The sequence below is a fragment of the Hypanus sabinus genome, chromosome 9, assembly GCF_030144855.1.
Source record: "Hypanus sabinus isolate sHypSab1 chromosome 9, sHypSab1.hap1, whole genome shotgun sequence".
Taxonomy (NCBI): Eukaryota; Metazoa; Chordata; class Chondrichthyes; order Myliobatiformes; family Dasyatidae; genus Hypanus; species Hypanus sabinus.
In genome coordinates, this window is record NC_082714.1 from 37,568,746 (window position 1) to 37,585,927 (window position 17,182).

The 17,182-nt window shown below is 40.6% G+C and overlaps 1 protein-coding gene across 2 annotated transcripts in view; it reads left to right on the top strand.

Annotated features, from left to right (window-relative positions):
• Nucleotides 1-17,182, top strand: part of sdk1a (sidekick cell adhesion molecule 1a) — a 781,818-nt gene that overhangs the window by 495,960 nt on the left and 268,676 nt on the right. For both annotated transcript variants that reach the window (XM_059979483.1, XM_059979484.1), the window contains exons 10-11: nucleotides 2,208-2,324; nucleotides 5,584-5,751. In XM_059979483.1, coding sequence (XP_059835466.1) covers nucleotides 2,208-2,324; nucleotides 5,584-5,751 — 285 coding nt within the window. The remainder of the gene's footprint in view (nucleotides 1-2,207; nucleotides 2,325-5,583; nucleotides 5,752-17,182) is intronic.

The window sequence follows — 17,182 nt, forward strand, 5'->3', positions numbered from 1 at the left end:
GACAATAGTTTTTAAAAGAAGTGAGGACAGACAGATTCAGATTTGTTCATCACATGTACATCGAAACAGAGAGTGAAATGTGCTGTTTGTGTTAACAACCGATGACGTGCTGGGGGCAGCCCATAAGTTCCACCACACGTTCCAGCATCAACGTAGCATGCACACAATGCTTCCAGTACACAAGAACAACAGCAAGTCAAGCCCCATGCTTCCCACCCAAGCACATTCTCACCCCTCTAACCCAAGGACAGACCAGCCCCAGCAGACTTGTACGGGGGGTCTCAGGCATTAGGCCTTCAACTTCTGCAGAGATTTATAGCCTCTGGCTCTGTCTATCGGGCCTTGACTTCCGCACATAAGATAGACCTTTAGTTTTTGATCTTCAGTTGGTGACCCCAGGACTCTCAGGTAATGATGAATGAGAACCTCAAGAATTAGTCCTCAAACTCCAATCTCACCAATTTGTTTACCCAGGGGGTCATCGGCCTTCATTCCACATGCTCACAGGGATCACCAGTCCTGGAACCTGCCAGTATCTCATTGGCTCTGGGGGTGGGGTCTCCAGCCCAACGTCAGACCATGGATATCCTGTGTCTGCCTGGCAGGCCTTTGAACACGGAGCGGGGGCTTAAACTCTGGCCTGATCTCTAATTCCCCCACATCCCAGTCCCTATACCTCTACCTGATCCACGGCCAAACTATGTAACAGTTTCTCCCCCCAAGCTATCAGACTCCTCAATACCTGAAGCCTGGACTGACACCTTGCCCTATTGTCCTGTTTATTATTTATTGTAATGCCTGCACTGTTTTTGTGTACTTTATGCAATCCAGTGTAGGTCTGTAGTCTAGTGTAGCTTTCTCTGTGTTGTTTTATTACGTAGTTCTGTCTAGTTTTTGTACTGTGTCATGTAACACCACGGTCCTGAAAAACGTCGACTGATTTTTACTATGTACTGTACCAGCAGTTATGGTCAAAATGATAGTAAAAGAGACTTGACTTGACTTGAACTGCTCTCTCTGTCCCCCAAACCATTACAACAAACCTAAAAAAAACAACCAAGTTTGAGCCACAGCTCTCAATGGAGACTGCAGCTTGGTGCCATCTTGAACTGATAAGTAGATGGTGAACAATACTGAGAAGAGACAAGTGACAGTGAAGAACTGGTGTGAAATGGTGCTAACACAATAACTTGTAGACTTCTTGAGACCTGTTAGTTTGATGAGATGGTATTGGGGATGGCGATGGTGTTAAATTCTGATTTTGGTTGTATTGTTTCTTTACTCAAAAGATCAACTGTATAAAATCTAAAGTAAAAAATAAAACCTCTGCAAATTAATAGCTTTATTGTGCAGTACAGCAAAAACACAAACATACAGTACGTATGTACTTTGGAATTTCTTACAGTGATACAGTAAACTGTTAGCTTGGTAAAGAAGAACCACCAGATGCCACAGAGTGAGTATAAATCGTGATTTCTCCACAACATCAAGGAAATAAGTGTCAATAAGAATAGAAAGTATGGAAATACTTGGCAGATAGGCAGTGTCTGAGAGCTTGGAAACGGAATTAACAATTTAGATTATGAAACTTTTAAATTAATGCTCAGTAACCTGAAACATTAACTTTCTCCATCTCTCCACAGCTGTTCCCCTGAACTGACTGGTATTTCCAATATTTGCTCTTTGTATTTCAGATTTCCAGTAGCAGCAGCTTTTTTTTGTTTTGCTCTTTAAAGAAAGTAAGTTTCTCTCTAAGTCATATTAACTGAGAGAGGTCAGTTTATTTTCATTCGGCTTTCCTTTATTCTGAATTCTTCAGTATCTTGATAGGCGATATTTGCTATCTTAAGTTTCTCCATCTCTGAAAGATAATTATTTTAACGGTATACTATATTTTTATTGAGCTGATGATTAAAGCAGGCAATAATTCTAAATGTTTAGCTAGAAACTATAAATTAATCTTATAAATACAAGATCATCCAAGAGAAGAATTTTATGATAAAACAATCTGAGGTGCTTAATCATGTTCTGCATGATAATACACAAATTGCTCAAATGCGCATTCAATTTGGTAAAAGATGGCTTTTTGTCCATGATTGTGATTAGAAGGAGATACAAGGCAATGAGGTTTCATGGTAAAGCAGCCCAGCTTTCTTCATACTACCACAAAAGAAGTTCTCAAAGTCTTTTTTTTTTGTTAATTTCAGATATTGCACCTTTCTTCATCAGAGCCCCAACAGACACTGCTGTAACCGATGGAGCAGCTGTGGTTTTACACTGTGAAGCTTCAGGGGCACCTAAACCTGGCATTATATGGACAAATGGCAAGTACAATAAAATATTACTTTGAGAAGGTTGGGATTACTTGTTTCCTCCATTTTCCACCTTGCTGCATACGTGTGTGTGTGTGTGCGCGTGCGTGTGTGCGCGCGCGCCTGGATTCCCTTCACTAATTTGGGTCAGGAGACTGCTGCTGAACTGTTTCTAACTGGCGTCGGGTGCATCTTGCATGGCCAATAGATAAAACACAGTGAATGAACAGTTTTTAAATATTGTCAGTTGCGTGTGTTTGTGTTCGAAAAACAGTGATTTTTGTCAGTGAATTTATCCAGTATACTCTTCTGTTTTTTTTAATTGTAAGTGAACAAAATCAGCATGGCCACCTAATGCAGATAATGGACTGCCTTTATGCAATGCTTTTGACAATTGCGTTTTCCAGATCTTCATTTTCATTGTAACATTCAAGATGGCTATTGATACTTTCAAATTCCATGTAGTTTCCTAACTTGTTGAAGTAGTGAAAACGTTTCATTTTCATTCAGGGCCATTTCTGGCATCTCCAGTCCTGAATAGTTGAAACTGTATTGAGCGAAACATTTCTGAATTGTCTTGCAGCTTATTTCTCGCCAACTGTCAGTGACAAAACCCAGTGCTTTTTGAGCACAATATATACCCTATAGCACTGTTCAAAAGTCTTAGGCACATGTATATAGTTAGCGTGCCTAACACTTTTGCACAACAGCACTGTAGTAATTTTATGTACTGGTGCCACAAAATAAAACAAACTTCATGACATATGTGAATGATGAAACTCCTGATTCTGATATGGGTCTCGATTGTAGACTGAGAATGGGAAAGGAGCAGGGAGAGAGGAATCGTGGTTGGGAAAAGGGAAGGAGACAAGGGAGGGAACGGGAAGCATCAAAGGAACATTCCGGAGTGATCAGTAAACCAATTGTTTTAAATCAAATGGCCTTGCCTGGTGTCTCGGGACTGGGTGAGTCTGCAGGAGTGTCAATCCCGCCCTGGCGCTCCATCTCTGCAACTTGTCCCACACGCACCAATGGCATTCCACCCTCACCATTCCCACAACTTTGCCCCAGACAGATTTACAAACTCGCTCTCCGCTCCACATTGACAAATACAGTACTGTGCAAAGGCTTAGACACCCTAGCTATGTATATGTGCCTAAGACTTTTACACAGTAAGTACTGTATTTAATCAGCCTGTTTCAAAATATATTTTTGGACAATACCAGTCGATAACAAATGTTCATTTTTGAAATAGCATGTCATTTAGTATACAGGCTTGGACTCATTCTTTCTCTCAATAGAACTGGCAGTAACTGATAGAGAACGAACTCAGCTGCATAATTACTTCACACTGTTAGAAAGATGATCACAGTTTAACACCAAACCTTCCTTGTAAAATGAGGGAGTGGGGGGAAGACCTATCTTGTCACATCACCATTTCGTCTCTCAAAAGTGGTAACGCATCAACTTAAAAAAACTAGGCAGCAACCGTGTATACTAACAGAGCTAAAAGGTGGGGTTGGAGACCTGGCTATAGTGATTCTTCTAATTGTAGAGCAAATTGCAAACCATTTCTCAGTGTGTTTATTTTAGAATGTAACCATAATCAGTTCTGATTGTGTAAAGGACATGTACAGTATGTATTGTACATCTGCTCTTTACAGCCTGTATGCAGTACGGTAGACCATGACAGATCAAACACTCTCACTGCTAAGTAGCTTTCCATTCATCAAGCTTTTCCTTTAACTGAAAAGCTTGAAGGTACATTGCAGGTTTAATTCTCATTCCAGTCAGATGATAGCCAATCAGTTTACATAAGACATTAATTATTATTTTTTAAATCTGTACATTTTTTGCTGTTTTGAAAGCTGAAGTGTCAAAAGGTTTGGCTTCTACATTGCATATAATTTGTAATTCAGATATGAAAAGCACTCACAATTGAATTAGTTTTCAGAAGTGATCATTTTATTCAGATTTGTTTGCATATTGTTGCATGAAAAATATTTTCAAAACAATTCTGTTTAGTAGTTTTCAGATTATATTTTTCAAATTGTGGATTATAAAGTATTCTTTGATATATTTAATATTAATCTAGTGCACCTTTACTAAAACCTCTACTAGTAATTAAGAATGGCAAAGAACCATTAGTAATTTTATTCAAATATTATCAAATTCTTTATAAATCAAGTATTTGCTAATATTTTGAGAAAGAAGAGGCTGGAGGCACGGAAAGCTAGAGGATAAAAATTGCTGGAGGAACTCTGTGGGTCGGGCAGCTTCAGTGGAGGGGAATAAACGGTTAATGTTTCAAGGTTGAGCCCCTTGTTCAGACCTTTTCCCTCCAAGGTGCTGCCTGACATGCTGAGTTCTGAAAGCTGTTTGCAGTTTTTTGTTTGCATTTGTTAATTCCTAATAATGTCTTACTTATATTTTAGAAAAACCCTGATATTAAGATCTTCCCCAGAGGCCTCTACATGGCCATAATTGATAGGAATTCACAGTGGTGATTAATTGATCTGGAAGCAATATTAGCTTTGTTGATTTGACTGGATCTCAATGGGGAAAATAGTGCATGCTGGAAAAGTTATTTTTTATAGCTCATTAGGTGAACTTTGTTTATCATATTTTTTCTGCTTTTACTTGCACTCGACCTTTTGAGCTGTGGTGTTTGCTCATTATTCTTAGATTGTCTACACAGATGTACCTGTATTCCCACCAGGAATATCCATGCTCATATATCCATACCTCGGATCCCAAGACCCTGCAGCGGATCGTGAGGTCAGCTGAGAAGATCATCAGGGTCTCTCTTCCTGCCATCACGGACATTTACACTACACGCAGCGTTATGAAGGACCCCACGCACCCCTCATGCAATCTCTTCTCCCTCCTGCTGTCTGGGAAAAGGCACCGAAACATTCAGGTTCTCACGACCAGGCTATGTAGCAGTTTCTTCCCCCAAGCTATCAGACTCCTCAATACCCAAAGCCTGGACTGACACCTTGCTCTATTGTCCTGTTTATTATTTATTGTAATGCCTGCACTGTTTTGTGCACTTTATGCAGTCCTGCGTAGGTCTGTAGTCTAGTGTAGCTTTCTCTGTGTTGCTTTTTTATTACGTAGTTCAGTCTAGTTTTTGTAACATGTCATGTAACACCACGGTCCTGAAAAACATTGTCTCATTTTTACTATGTACTGTACCAGCAGTTAAGGTCGAAATGACAATAAAAGTGACTTGACTTGATATTCCCTTACCGTTGTCCTTACTTTACAGGTGATAAGGTTTTAGCAAGTGGTTCGGTACAAATTCCACGGTTTGTACTTCAGGAATCGGGTGGGCTGTTGATCAAACCAGCCCATGTTGAAGATGCAACAACGTATACCTGCTTGGCAATGAATTCCAAGGGAGCAGTGAATGCATCGGCCAACCTCACAGTGTGGAGTAAGTTCATTGAAATAAGATGGGAATGGAATTGGGACTAACAAATCTATGTTTTAAATTGAAAAAGTTTTCTTCATTGTTGGCTTGAATATCTTAACACACAATGCACTATGATAGTGAACGTTGATAGGTTGTCCAGCACCAAGGTACCACAGTTAAGCTGAAATTTGCTCTTAGTTAATAGACAATCAGGGATCATGATTCTAAGAGTGGACAGATCTTGCTTATCTGTACCTGACTGGGGAAAAATTAACTGAATCAAAACAAAGATGGCATTACTCCAGAATCCTGTATCATTTAACTGCTCACTGGGTGAATGCCGTGAACCATTAGGGAGTTCTGCTTATTAGTAACAAGGTATTTTGATGTTAACTCCTCTCTAAAGTACCTTTAAGCATGATGCGCTCTGGGAATAAATCAAAAACAGTCTACATAACAATAAGACTTGAGGTTGTACTGTCAGTTCTCTGGACACCTAATTAATGTTCCTTCTTAGACTGAAGCAGTTTGTCCCAAAAGTTGGCAGAAGTTAATTGCCTTTGTCGCCTCACTGCAGATTCCAAATACAAATCAAGAACTTCATGAGATCACACCTGACTTTCGGAGGCTAAGGAAACCTGAGTGTCCGGTAAACACTCAGGAGAAAAATTGAAATGAATTTCTTTTTAAAAATAACTTACATTAAAATCAGTTTTGAAATATCTTAGACATTAATCAAGGGAATAAATTGTCTAATTTGGCACAGCCAAAAAACTGTGGGGCGAGAAAAAAAACCAAAGGAAAATATAACTTAGGTACATGACTAATTCGAGTCATAGTCATGTGAGATTTTGAAAAATATGCAAATAAAAATGGTTGCCGTTAGATTTTTAACATGGTGTACTGTATGTCAGTAAATTGTCGAAACAAGTGATTTAAATGCTGTTAACTTTTAGAGCCTTCATTTGGATTCTGTTGATTGCTTGACATTAAGTAATATATGCCACCAGCTACAGTCCAAAGTATAAATCAAAGGAATTTCCAATTTTACCAACTTTAAGAATAATTGCTTGTCCCAATTTGAGCCATTGACAATTAATTCTACAGTCCATGTCATTATTTGTGACATTTGTAGAAATTCATCTATCCAATTAGCACCTGTGGCCTTTCAGTTCAAACAGCTCATTTGAAGAAGCTGTGGGCTCATTTTTGCTGACATTTTCGTACAGTAACTGCCCTTATTTAACCATGTATGTTCCTGCATCTCGGTTCCCCCCAAGCAGAATCAGATGTTCTGATCTTAGCTGCAGTTCCAATTTCCCAACTGTGCTCCCTTAATGGAGCATGGGATGTGTCCAGGATGGAGGTAGGAAGGGAATGAACGAAGGGAAACAAAATGCAATTGAGGTATTATGCCGACACAAGTTCAGCGGGGTAGGAACAGGCAGAAACAATGGAACTGAGGGTATGATTGTGTTGAACACTGAGCTATAATCAGTAAACAGCAACCTGATGTGGATATTGCTATTGTCCAGGTGACCCAAAGCCAAGTGGAGAGTTAGTGAGATTGCATCCACTGTAGGCTGATTATGTGTGATATGCAAATTAAAGTGGGTCCAGGTCTTTGCTTAGGCAGGAGTTAATTTTAGCCAAGAACAACCTCTCCGCAGCAATTCATCACAGCAGATATGAGTGCAACTGGGCAATCGTCATTGAGGCAGCTCACCCTACTCTTCTTGGGCACTGGTATGATTGTCGTCCTTTTGAGGCAAGTGGGAACCTCCGTCTGCAACTGTGAGAGACTGAGGATGCCCTTGAGCACCCTTGCCAGCTGGATGGCGCAGATTTTCTCTGCCCCGCCAGGTACACTGTCAAGGCTTGACTCTTTGCAAGGTTTCAACCTCTTGAAAGATGTTCTGATGTCACCCTCCAAGACAAAGGTTATAAGGTCACCAGATACTGCAGGGATTCACACAGGTGTAGTTTTATTCTCCCTTTCAAAGTGTGCTTGAATGGCCTTGAGCTCATCTGGGAGTAAAGTATCGCAGTCATTCATGTTAGGTTTTGCCTTGTAGGCCTGCAAACCCTGTCAGACTTGACTTGCATCCTATTCCGTCTCTAACTTCAATCAGAATCGTTTTTTCACTCTTAAAATTGATTTCCATAATTCGTACATGAACTTCTTGTATAATTCTAGATAATCAGTATTGAATGCCTCAGATCTAGCCTTCAGCAGACTACAAATCTCCTGCTTCATCCATGGCTTTTGGCTTGGGTATGTCCAGTATGTTCTTGAAGGCACACACTCATCTGCAGAGGTCTTGTGACAACTATGGCTAATCATTCAGATTCGAAAACGAATTTTTTGATATTGTGCAGTCCAGCGATTGCAGACCTGGCAGTACTCCTCTCTCAGTTGGGCATACCTTCTTGGTCCTCACCACTGGTCTTTACTTCCTCTATGTTTAAAAGGCTCTCCTCGTCTTTTCAGTGGATGGTGAAGCCGTCGGTCTGCAGCTCAGCATTTGAAGTAGCGGTGGTGAGCCGTGTTTCCGTGAAGCAAAGTGCACAGCATTCCCTGATGTCCCTCTGGAACGGCAATCTTGCTCGGTGGTCTTCAATTTTATTTTCCCAAGACTGTAGAGTTGCCAGCAGGATAGTCACGAGTGAGGTCCTGAGGGTCCTGCATTGCAATTGTACCTGCAGACTGCTGTGCTTTCCACACTTACTTTTTCTTAAAGGGGAACTGTACTCACAAATCGAGTCTGCAGCCGAGGTCCACCGGTTTTGTGTATCAATAGAGTGTGTACAACATTTTGAAACAACACTGAAGTACCCTTGGACTGTTAATTGCAGCGGTAATAATCCCAAGTGGGAATATTTGATCATTCCCATTGGAGCTGCATGCAGAGTCGCCATTTTAAAGGTGCCATTTTGATGTTGGGGCCCTGAAAGGTGTTGTATAACAGTAGGACCTGGGGCTACAGGTGCGTTGTTTTCTGAAAGTGGAGACACAGGTAGATGGGTTGGTGAAGAAGGCTTTGGCACACTCAATGTCATCGATCAGGCAGTGACCTTTGCAACATATCAGTGAGACTGCGAGCAGTTCTGGTTTCCTTGGTGTAAGAAGGATGGTATTCAGCTGGAAATCTTGTAGAGATGATTCATGAAGAAGTTACTGGAGCTTGAGGGCTCAAGCTGTAAGGAGAGGCTGGGGCGCTATTCCCTGGAGTGCAGGAGGCTGAGGGGTGACCTTAAAGAGGTTATAAAATCATGAGTAGTATAAAAATAAGGTTAATGGTCAGTTTTTTTAACAAGAGGAGAGGAATCTAACAAGCTAGAGGGCATGGATTTGCGGTGAGACAGGAGAGAATTAAAAGGGATCTGAAGGGTAACTGTATTACACAGGAGGTGGTGGATATATGGAACAAGCTGCCAGAGAAGGTGGTAGAAGTGGGTACAATTAGAGTTTAATTGACATTTAGACAGACAAAGGGATAGAAAAGGCTTAGGAGGCTTTCTTGGGTCGGCAACGGGGATGAGTTGGGCTAAAGAGATTGATTTTTGTGCTGTCCACTATGACATACTTGTAAAGTACCTTAGTTGTTTTAATGATGTAAATCTATTTCTTTAAAAGGAAATTTTCATTAATAATTTTAAACATACTTGTTCATTTTTCTGTTATGAAAAATATCATTCATACATCTATTTTTTATGAGAATTATTAATAGACCCTTTCTGAAGGTGTTTCCTGATCATAACTCACTGAATTAAAAAGGTCCTTCTTATTTCTCTTGCTAATTATTTTAAATATTTGTCCTCTACCTACTGGCAATTTCTGTGTACATTTTCTCCTCTGATTAGCATTAGCTTTCTGTCTGAGGAAATGCTCCAGCTGTGACCTGACCGATAGTTAAGAATTTCCAAGCCTACGTCCCCTTTAAAGATGCTGCTTGCTTTACTCGCTTTCTACTGTATGCTCTATTATGGCAGGAGTATCAGGCCTCCTCAAGAGTGGATATCTTGGTGGAACATCCAATGAGACTGTATGTGTAGATTTAGAAATAAAAAGAGGCAATCATTTTAAAGATGTTATACTCTGGACATCCTAACAGTCAACATGTACTAGATGAGCAAATATGCAGGGAAGTTGCAGGTAGGTATAGGAAAAATAGATTTGTAATAATAGGTGATTTAAGATTCCTCAGTGTTGACGGGGTCTGCCTTAGTACTGAGGAATTAGATGAAGGAGAACTTGGTAAGTGTATCCTGGGAAGGTTTTTTGAAGCAATGTGTAGATTCCCTGCATGGGTGACACTCCACCTTTCAGGAATTAAAGATGGGCAAGTGGTTAATGTGTCAATCCACTATTTTGACCGGTGCCCATAAGTTTTGAGAAGTATAAGGGATCTAGAAGTACATTTGTGATGGAAATTGGGAGGGCAAGAAGGACCATGAGATATCTCTGGCAGATTCTCAAAGATCCTATTAGCATATTAAGAACAAAAGTAGAATTAGGGAGAAAGTAGGCTCCCTTATGGATTAATGTGATAATCTGTGTGTGGAAACATAGGAAATTTGATTTTATTTGGAGATGCATTGCAGAACAGGCCCTTCCGGCCCAACAAGCCGCACCGCTCTGCGACTCTAGCCTAATTACAAGGCAATTTACAATGACCAATTAACCTACTAACGGGTTGTCTTTGGAGCGTAGGAGGAAACTGTAACACTCCGAAGAAACCCTCGTGTTCATGGGGTGGACGTACAACCTCCTTTCAGATGCATGGGAATTGAACCCTGAGTTCCAACAACCCGAGCTGTACTAGATTCACACTCACTGCTACGCTACTGTGGTGCTTGAGGTTTTCAATGAAAGCTCTTTCTCAGCATTTACTGTAGTGAAAGACATGGAAGATCTTGAGTTCAGGAAAGGGAACAGTGATATCCTGGAGTATATCAGCATTACGAAAGAAGAGGTGTTGGAGCTTTTGAAATGCATAATGGTGGATAAAAGCCCAGCACCTTACCAAGTGTCTCCTGGAATGCTTTGGGCGCAGAGGAGGAGAATGCTGGGGCCTTGGGAGAGATTTTTATATCTATGCTCGCTCTGGCTGAGATGCTAGAAAACTGGAGGATAGCTAATGTGACTTTATTTAACCCAGAGAACCATAGGCCGGTGAGCCTTGCATCAGTGATGGGAAAAACTATTGGAAGCAAATCTAAGAGCTAGAATTTATTTGCAGTTGGAAGGGGAAGGTCTGATTAGGGATAGGCAGCATGGTTTTGTGCATAAGAATTTGTGCCTTATGAATTTGATTGAGTGTTTGGATGAGGAAATGATGCGAACTGTGGAGGACAGGGTAGTAGGTGATGCCTGTGTAGATTTTAGGGCGGCTTGAAAGTAGAAGCCAGAGGTAATATGGTGGTTTTTCAGATTGGAGGCCTGTGATCAGTGGTGTGTTGGTAATGTTGGTAACAGTGGTGTGCTGTTTCTCATTCTAATAGTCTAGATGGGAAAGTAGCAAGTTTTCAAACGGCACCAGAATTGATCAACTTAGAAAGTGGACAAGGGAATGGTAAATGAACACGTGTGAAATGATGTGTTTTGGATAGTTAAATTAGGACGGAATTGGCAGTGAATTGCAGGGCCCTGAGGAATGTTGCTGAACAGAGTGACCTTGAGAGACACAGTCATGGCTCCCCAAAAGTGCCGACACAGATAGATATGGTGGTGAGGAAGGTACGTGGTATGCTGGACTTCACAGGACAAAGCATTGGGGATAAGAGTTAAACTAAACTTGGAGTATTATTTGCAGATCTGGTCACAATTAGCCAGCGTTCCGGCTAAGGGAGATAACCTACGGGGGTTTGTGAGTACGTGTCTTTTGGAGCATCCGCGCCCACGGGAAGAAGGATGTCATTATACCAGAGAACAGGCAGATGTGATTCACAAGGATGTTGCCTGGTTTAGAAGGCTAGAATTATAAGAAGAGATTGGTTAGATTGGGTCTGTTTTACTTGAAGTGAAAGAGACAGAGAGATAAGAAAATGGAGGCTTTCAAATTATCTTTCCTTTCGCTTAGTCCTGACGAAGGGTCTCGGCCCGAAATGTCGACAGCGCTTCTCCCTATAGCTGCTGCCTGGCCTGCTGTGTTCCACCAGCATTTTGTGTGTGTTGTTGTTTGAATTTCCAGCATCTGCAGATTTCCTCCTGTTTATGCATTCAAATTATGATGGGCATACAGGGGGGAGATGGCCAGCATCTATTTTCTATATCAGGAATGTCTGAACTTAGTTGGCGTAAGATTAAGGTGAGAGAGGGAATTCTAAAAGGAATCATGCAGTGGGAAATATTTCACACAAAATGTGGGTATCTGAAATGAGCTGCCAGAGGAGATGGGGGAAACAGGAATGGTCGCAATATTTAAGAAGCATCTGTATATGTACCAGAAAGAGTAAGGCAATAAGGGTATGGAATTAATGCAGGTAAGTGGGATGAGTAAAGTTAGGTGTGGTGGGCCAAAGGGCCTATTTCTAGACTGTATTACTCTATGACTGTAATGATAAACTTCAATGCAGAGAGTAGGCAACTTTTAAAAACTGTCCTAAGTCTTTTCTGTAGCTATTTTTAACTAATTTCCAGTCTGCTCAAATATGCTAGCTCTTGTGCATTAGCAACTGAAACATGTAATTATAAATCTTGTTAAATATTTACATAAAGCAATTTTTTAAATAAGTAAATAAAAATGTTCTGCAGTTGTGTCCCATTAAATAAATATTTCCCCATTTTAATCTGAAAACCTGCAACTTTTTATTTAAAAATTAATTTCTAAAGAGCATGGATACATATACAAGATTTACATAAAACATTCAGGAAATACCCATTATTCTCGCATTCATCATTCTAGCTCACTGAAAGGAAGTTATGTAACTTCTCTCTAATTAAAACATTCATGCATTGTGGCAAGTGGTACGACATACTCATTTTGGATCAGATTTAAGTTGTATAACTTTCCAAATTGCTTGCAATAAAGTACTTTCTCATGTTTTGCAATACATGCACCATTCATTGGTACACTTTGGTCAATATCAACTTTTCACATGAGAGGTGCTTGATTGCAAGAATTTCTGGCATGCATGCTAATACATTTTTTGATGCAGTAACCTTGTTCTGACAGCTGATTGTGCATTTCACCAACTGGGTCAGGAACCCGATATGTATGTAAATACTGCTTCAAGCAGCAGCATTATGAAGTTACTTCTATAGGAAATGAACTTTGTCTGTTAGTTCTATCTCCCAGTAGTCAGCTGAAGACATCCATAAGTTGTTTATTTATATTTTAAGACAGCAGATTATTTAGGGACGATTACATATGTAAATTACATAAAATGGAGCCTTCATGTTTTCAGAATAGCAATAAAGATTTCACCATACTTTAAAAGGAACCAGTCATTACCCATTTCTATTCAGTGTTGTATGTATTTTAAAATTATCATGAAGTTTCAAAAGGATGAATTATTTATTTGGTACAGGAAGGCTGAATACAGTGCTGCTGCAATTAAATATTTATTCATTAATCTATTGTTGGTTTTTACAACAGTATTCAAGCAGAGTGGCACTCTTGGAAAAGCAGTCTCATTAACCCTACTGACTTAGAAGTTGAGATATTAAGAAAAATACTCATGATTGCAATAAATCTCCTTTAATTCAATTGGGTGTTTTAATCCTACATCTGTATCTATGTTTGAAGTGCAAGAAGCAGTTTCCCTCCGAGGTATGAGCTGATTAACCTTGATGGAGCTGTTGTGTCACAGAAGAAGCCCAATGGGAGAATGTGTCAGCAACTGACAGGTGGACCTGCTTAATTTTTTTCAACAGCCTCCCAGCAGTTCAACTATTTTAAATTCAGCACCAGAATACATCAGTTTATGATTATTGCAAAATGCCAAATAAGTATTTACAGAGCAGGAAAACCTCAAGTGGGTGTTAGTAACATCCATCCAATGTAATGATAATGAAAACCAAGATTGCTTTGAGCTTATCAAGAATAGCATTTAACGTCTTCTGTATTAGTAAGCAAAATTTTACATGGGTAAGGTGTATCAGCCAGTCAGATTCACCCTTTGAGTAAGAGTTGAATATTGAGTATGGCAAAGACTCTGGTACATGGCAGTAACCTGCAGAGATGCTCCAAACCATTCATCCCTCCAGCCAAGCTATTTCATTGTAACACCAAAAACTTGGATGTCTTCCCAGGCATGTCATGTCCACGGAAAGCAGGATAAATACAAAATCAATCGACTAATTATTGCCCGTCAGCAGTAAAATGAATTAAGGCATTATTGATATGGCTGCTCAGTAACACTGAGCATAATATCCAGGGTATACGCCTTTGATATCAGAATCTACCTCACCACCCCAACTCACACCTTTGTATCAGTTTATGACACTGAGCATTGCTCACCATATCAACTGTGTGAGGAATGGAAAACTTGCCGCCCAGATCACAAGGTTTTTAAAGCTTGCAGACCAAAACTGTCCACCTGCACCCTCACCTTTAGTTGATCTGGTGGGCAAGTGACTTTTACCTTAGAGGCGGAGGTGCGATTAGATGCAGGTTAGGTGATCCAGAGGCAGAAATGGAGAGGTTGATCAGCCTTGGGGAGGAGAGAAACTGGTACGCGAGCAAAGGTCGTCCACTGTAACGCAGAGCCCAGTTGGTCAAGTTCAACGGCTGTCCCAGCAGCAGGAACTCAGAGGTTAGTCAGCCGGCAGGAGTGGCCAGGCAACTAGACCGGACTGGACCACCAGTGGAGATGTTGATCCGGTGGTGGGGATGTGACCAGTCTAATAGTGGAATGATGAGGCTGGTTCATCAGCAGTTTCTGTGCTATTTCCACCTATCCTTAAACAATTAATGATGCATTCCATCCAAACCTAGTGACATATTATTTAAGATGCAGCCAGCCTCTCTAGTATGTCCCACTTATTAAGTTTAAGCCCTTCTGTGCCATCTCCTTCTCTAATGTTACTATGGCAGCAGCTTATTCATTGGTTAAAATGGTTAATCAGACATTCCTGCTCTAACTATTAACATGTTTTTTGTCCCATTCCCAGTGGGACAGTTGCTAGAATTCCCAATGTAAATGGTTCCCCGGAAGGACTGCAACTATTCTCCTCCAGCTTCTGGGAATTCTGAGCTTTGCAGTAAATGGTGGTTTTGCCAGTAACTGACATTTTCATAGATCAATAGCTATGAATAATATAGTTACAGTTGCTATTTAGCACTCTGTTCTTGATCTTCTGAATGTCTGCATGCTCATAGTTCTTTAACATTAGGCCACAATAAGTCAACAATTCGAACTGCATAACAGCAAAGTCTCCAGATGATGGAAATCAAAAAAATAAGTCAAATGCAGGACTAACTTAACCTTGATGGAAACGCTCACACCATGAACACAGCATCGGAGATTGATCACTTAGAAAAGAGTATGTCCGCAACCTTTTGCTTTAAATTGACCATCTCCTGCCCTATTTATCTCCCTCAGGGCAGCAATGTCAATGTGCACGCATCTGAAATCCTGTGATCTTGTTTCCAGGTCTGTCATCAATTGCACTCTGTTTGAAAGCCCTAACATTTCAATTGCGTGCTAAATACCATCACCAAGTAGCTGCTGGAGGATTTTTGACTTGCTGTGAAAGAAGGGGCAGGTGATTTTGATTTACATCAGCTAGCATTTCTGGGTCAAAAGACTCAACTTCAGACTGCTCTGCCTTGCCTAGAGTGTTAACTGTTGATATTAAAAATGAAAATGATGGAAGCACTCAGCAGGCCGGGCAGAGAGGGAGAAAGGGATCAATAAACTTCCATCAGATTTGGTTTACCAGCAATGGGAAGGCGGTGACACTTCTTCTGCCAATGTAAGAGAGAATCTGTGCTCCTCTCAGCTATTTCTTGTTCCCCAGGACATGGTGAGAGCGTTGCTGGTAATCTCCAGGAGGATAGATAGTTGGAATGCCTTGGCAGCTTTGAATGTGGGCAGATATTGGAACCTCCACTATGGCACTCAATCACTGAATGAATTCTGCTTCTGCAGTAATGGATAATGAATTGTAACATGGTGCATGTTGAGTTGTCCAATAATATTGAAATTTCCATTACCTTAATGCTGTATCAGGTGGGCTGCAGGATCGAAATAAGGATATGTACAAGGTTAGAGCTGGATTCCACTCACAGTCTTCAAGGCACCAAACACTTTCTGCAATGCTTAAAAACTGGTTTAATATTGGTCTCAGCAGTGTCACTCTGTGCAGATTCACTGTGGTGGAAATACTCAGTTTATTTAACAGTGATTTTTCGTCTTGTCATTGTATTTCAACTGATCATGAGGAAGAACCATTGAAGGTTTAGGTAACCATCAGGCACCATTCATTACTGGTAATGAGTACACTTTTTTTGACGACCACAGCATAAGCACTGTGCAAAAGTCTTAGGCACATATTTTAGGCTCAGCTGCGTGCCTGAAACTTTTGCAGAGTACTGCAGTAATTTTATGTTTTGCACTGTACTGCTGCTGCTGCAAAATAGACAAATTTCATGACCTTTGTGGGTGATGATAAACCTGATTCTGATATGGGTCCCTCTGGTGGACTGAGAGTGGGAAGGGGGCAATGAGAGAGGAATTATGGATGGAAAAAGGGGAAGGAAACATGGAGGGTGCAGGAAATACCGCTGGGAGACTTTATAATAATCAATAAACCAATTGTTTGGACTTAGATGACCTTGCCTAATGTCTCAGACCCTATCTGTGCATGTATGCCTTAGATTTTTGCACAATACTGTATGCACCATGTATTGGAATAGAATCAAAAATCAGGAAACCACCTTGGCGAATGTGAGTGACTTCAGTCAACAGATTATCTGTAATTACGTTACTCATGCAATTTTTAATATGGCCGTTAAGTTTACAAATGACACAAGCTCTGAAAGCAGAAACGTCCAGTCCCCACCTGAGGAACTACCAGGAGATGGTCCTGACATCATCTATCTTGAATATTTGTTTTTCTTTTCTGTGTTTTCCCCAGGGATCCTAACCACTACATAAGATCTCCCACCATGGTAGTGTATCACGGAATGATGTATTGATCTTGGGCACTGTTCTTCTTCTTGCTACGTGGTAGTGGTAATAACTCACAATCGCAAGAAAATCTGCAGCTGCTGGAAATCCAAAGTAGCACACACAAAATGCTGGAGGAATCGCTGAGCTCCTCCAGCATTTTGTGTGCTGTAATAACTTGTGCATTGATGTCCAAGATTGGAACCATTAACAGGACTTTGAATATGGTATTCGTGTGCTCTGGAAAAGGTCACATCGGTGCTGGTTTAACAGATGGAATCAGACCATATCGGTGATCAGAAGTTCTTGCTTGGGTCTCGTATGGAATAAGTAT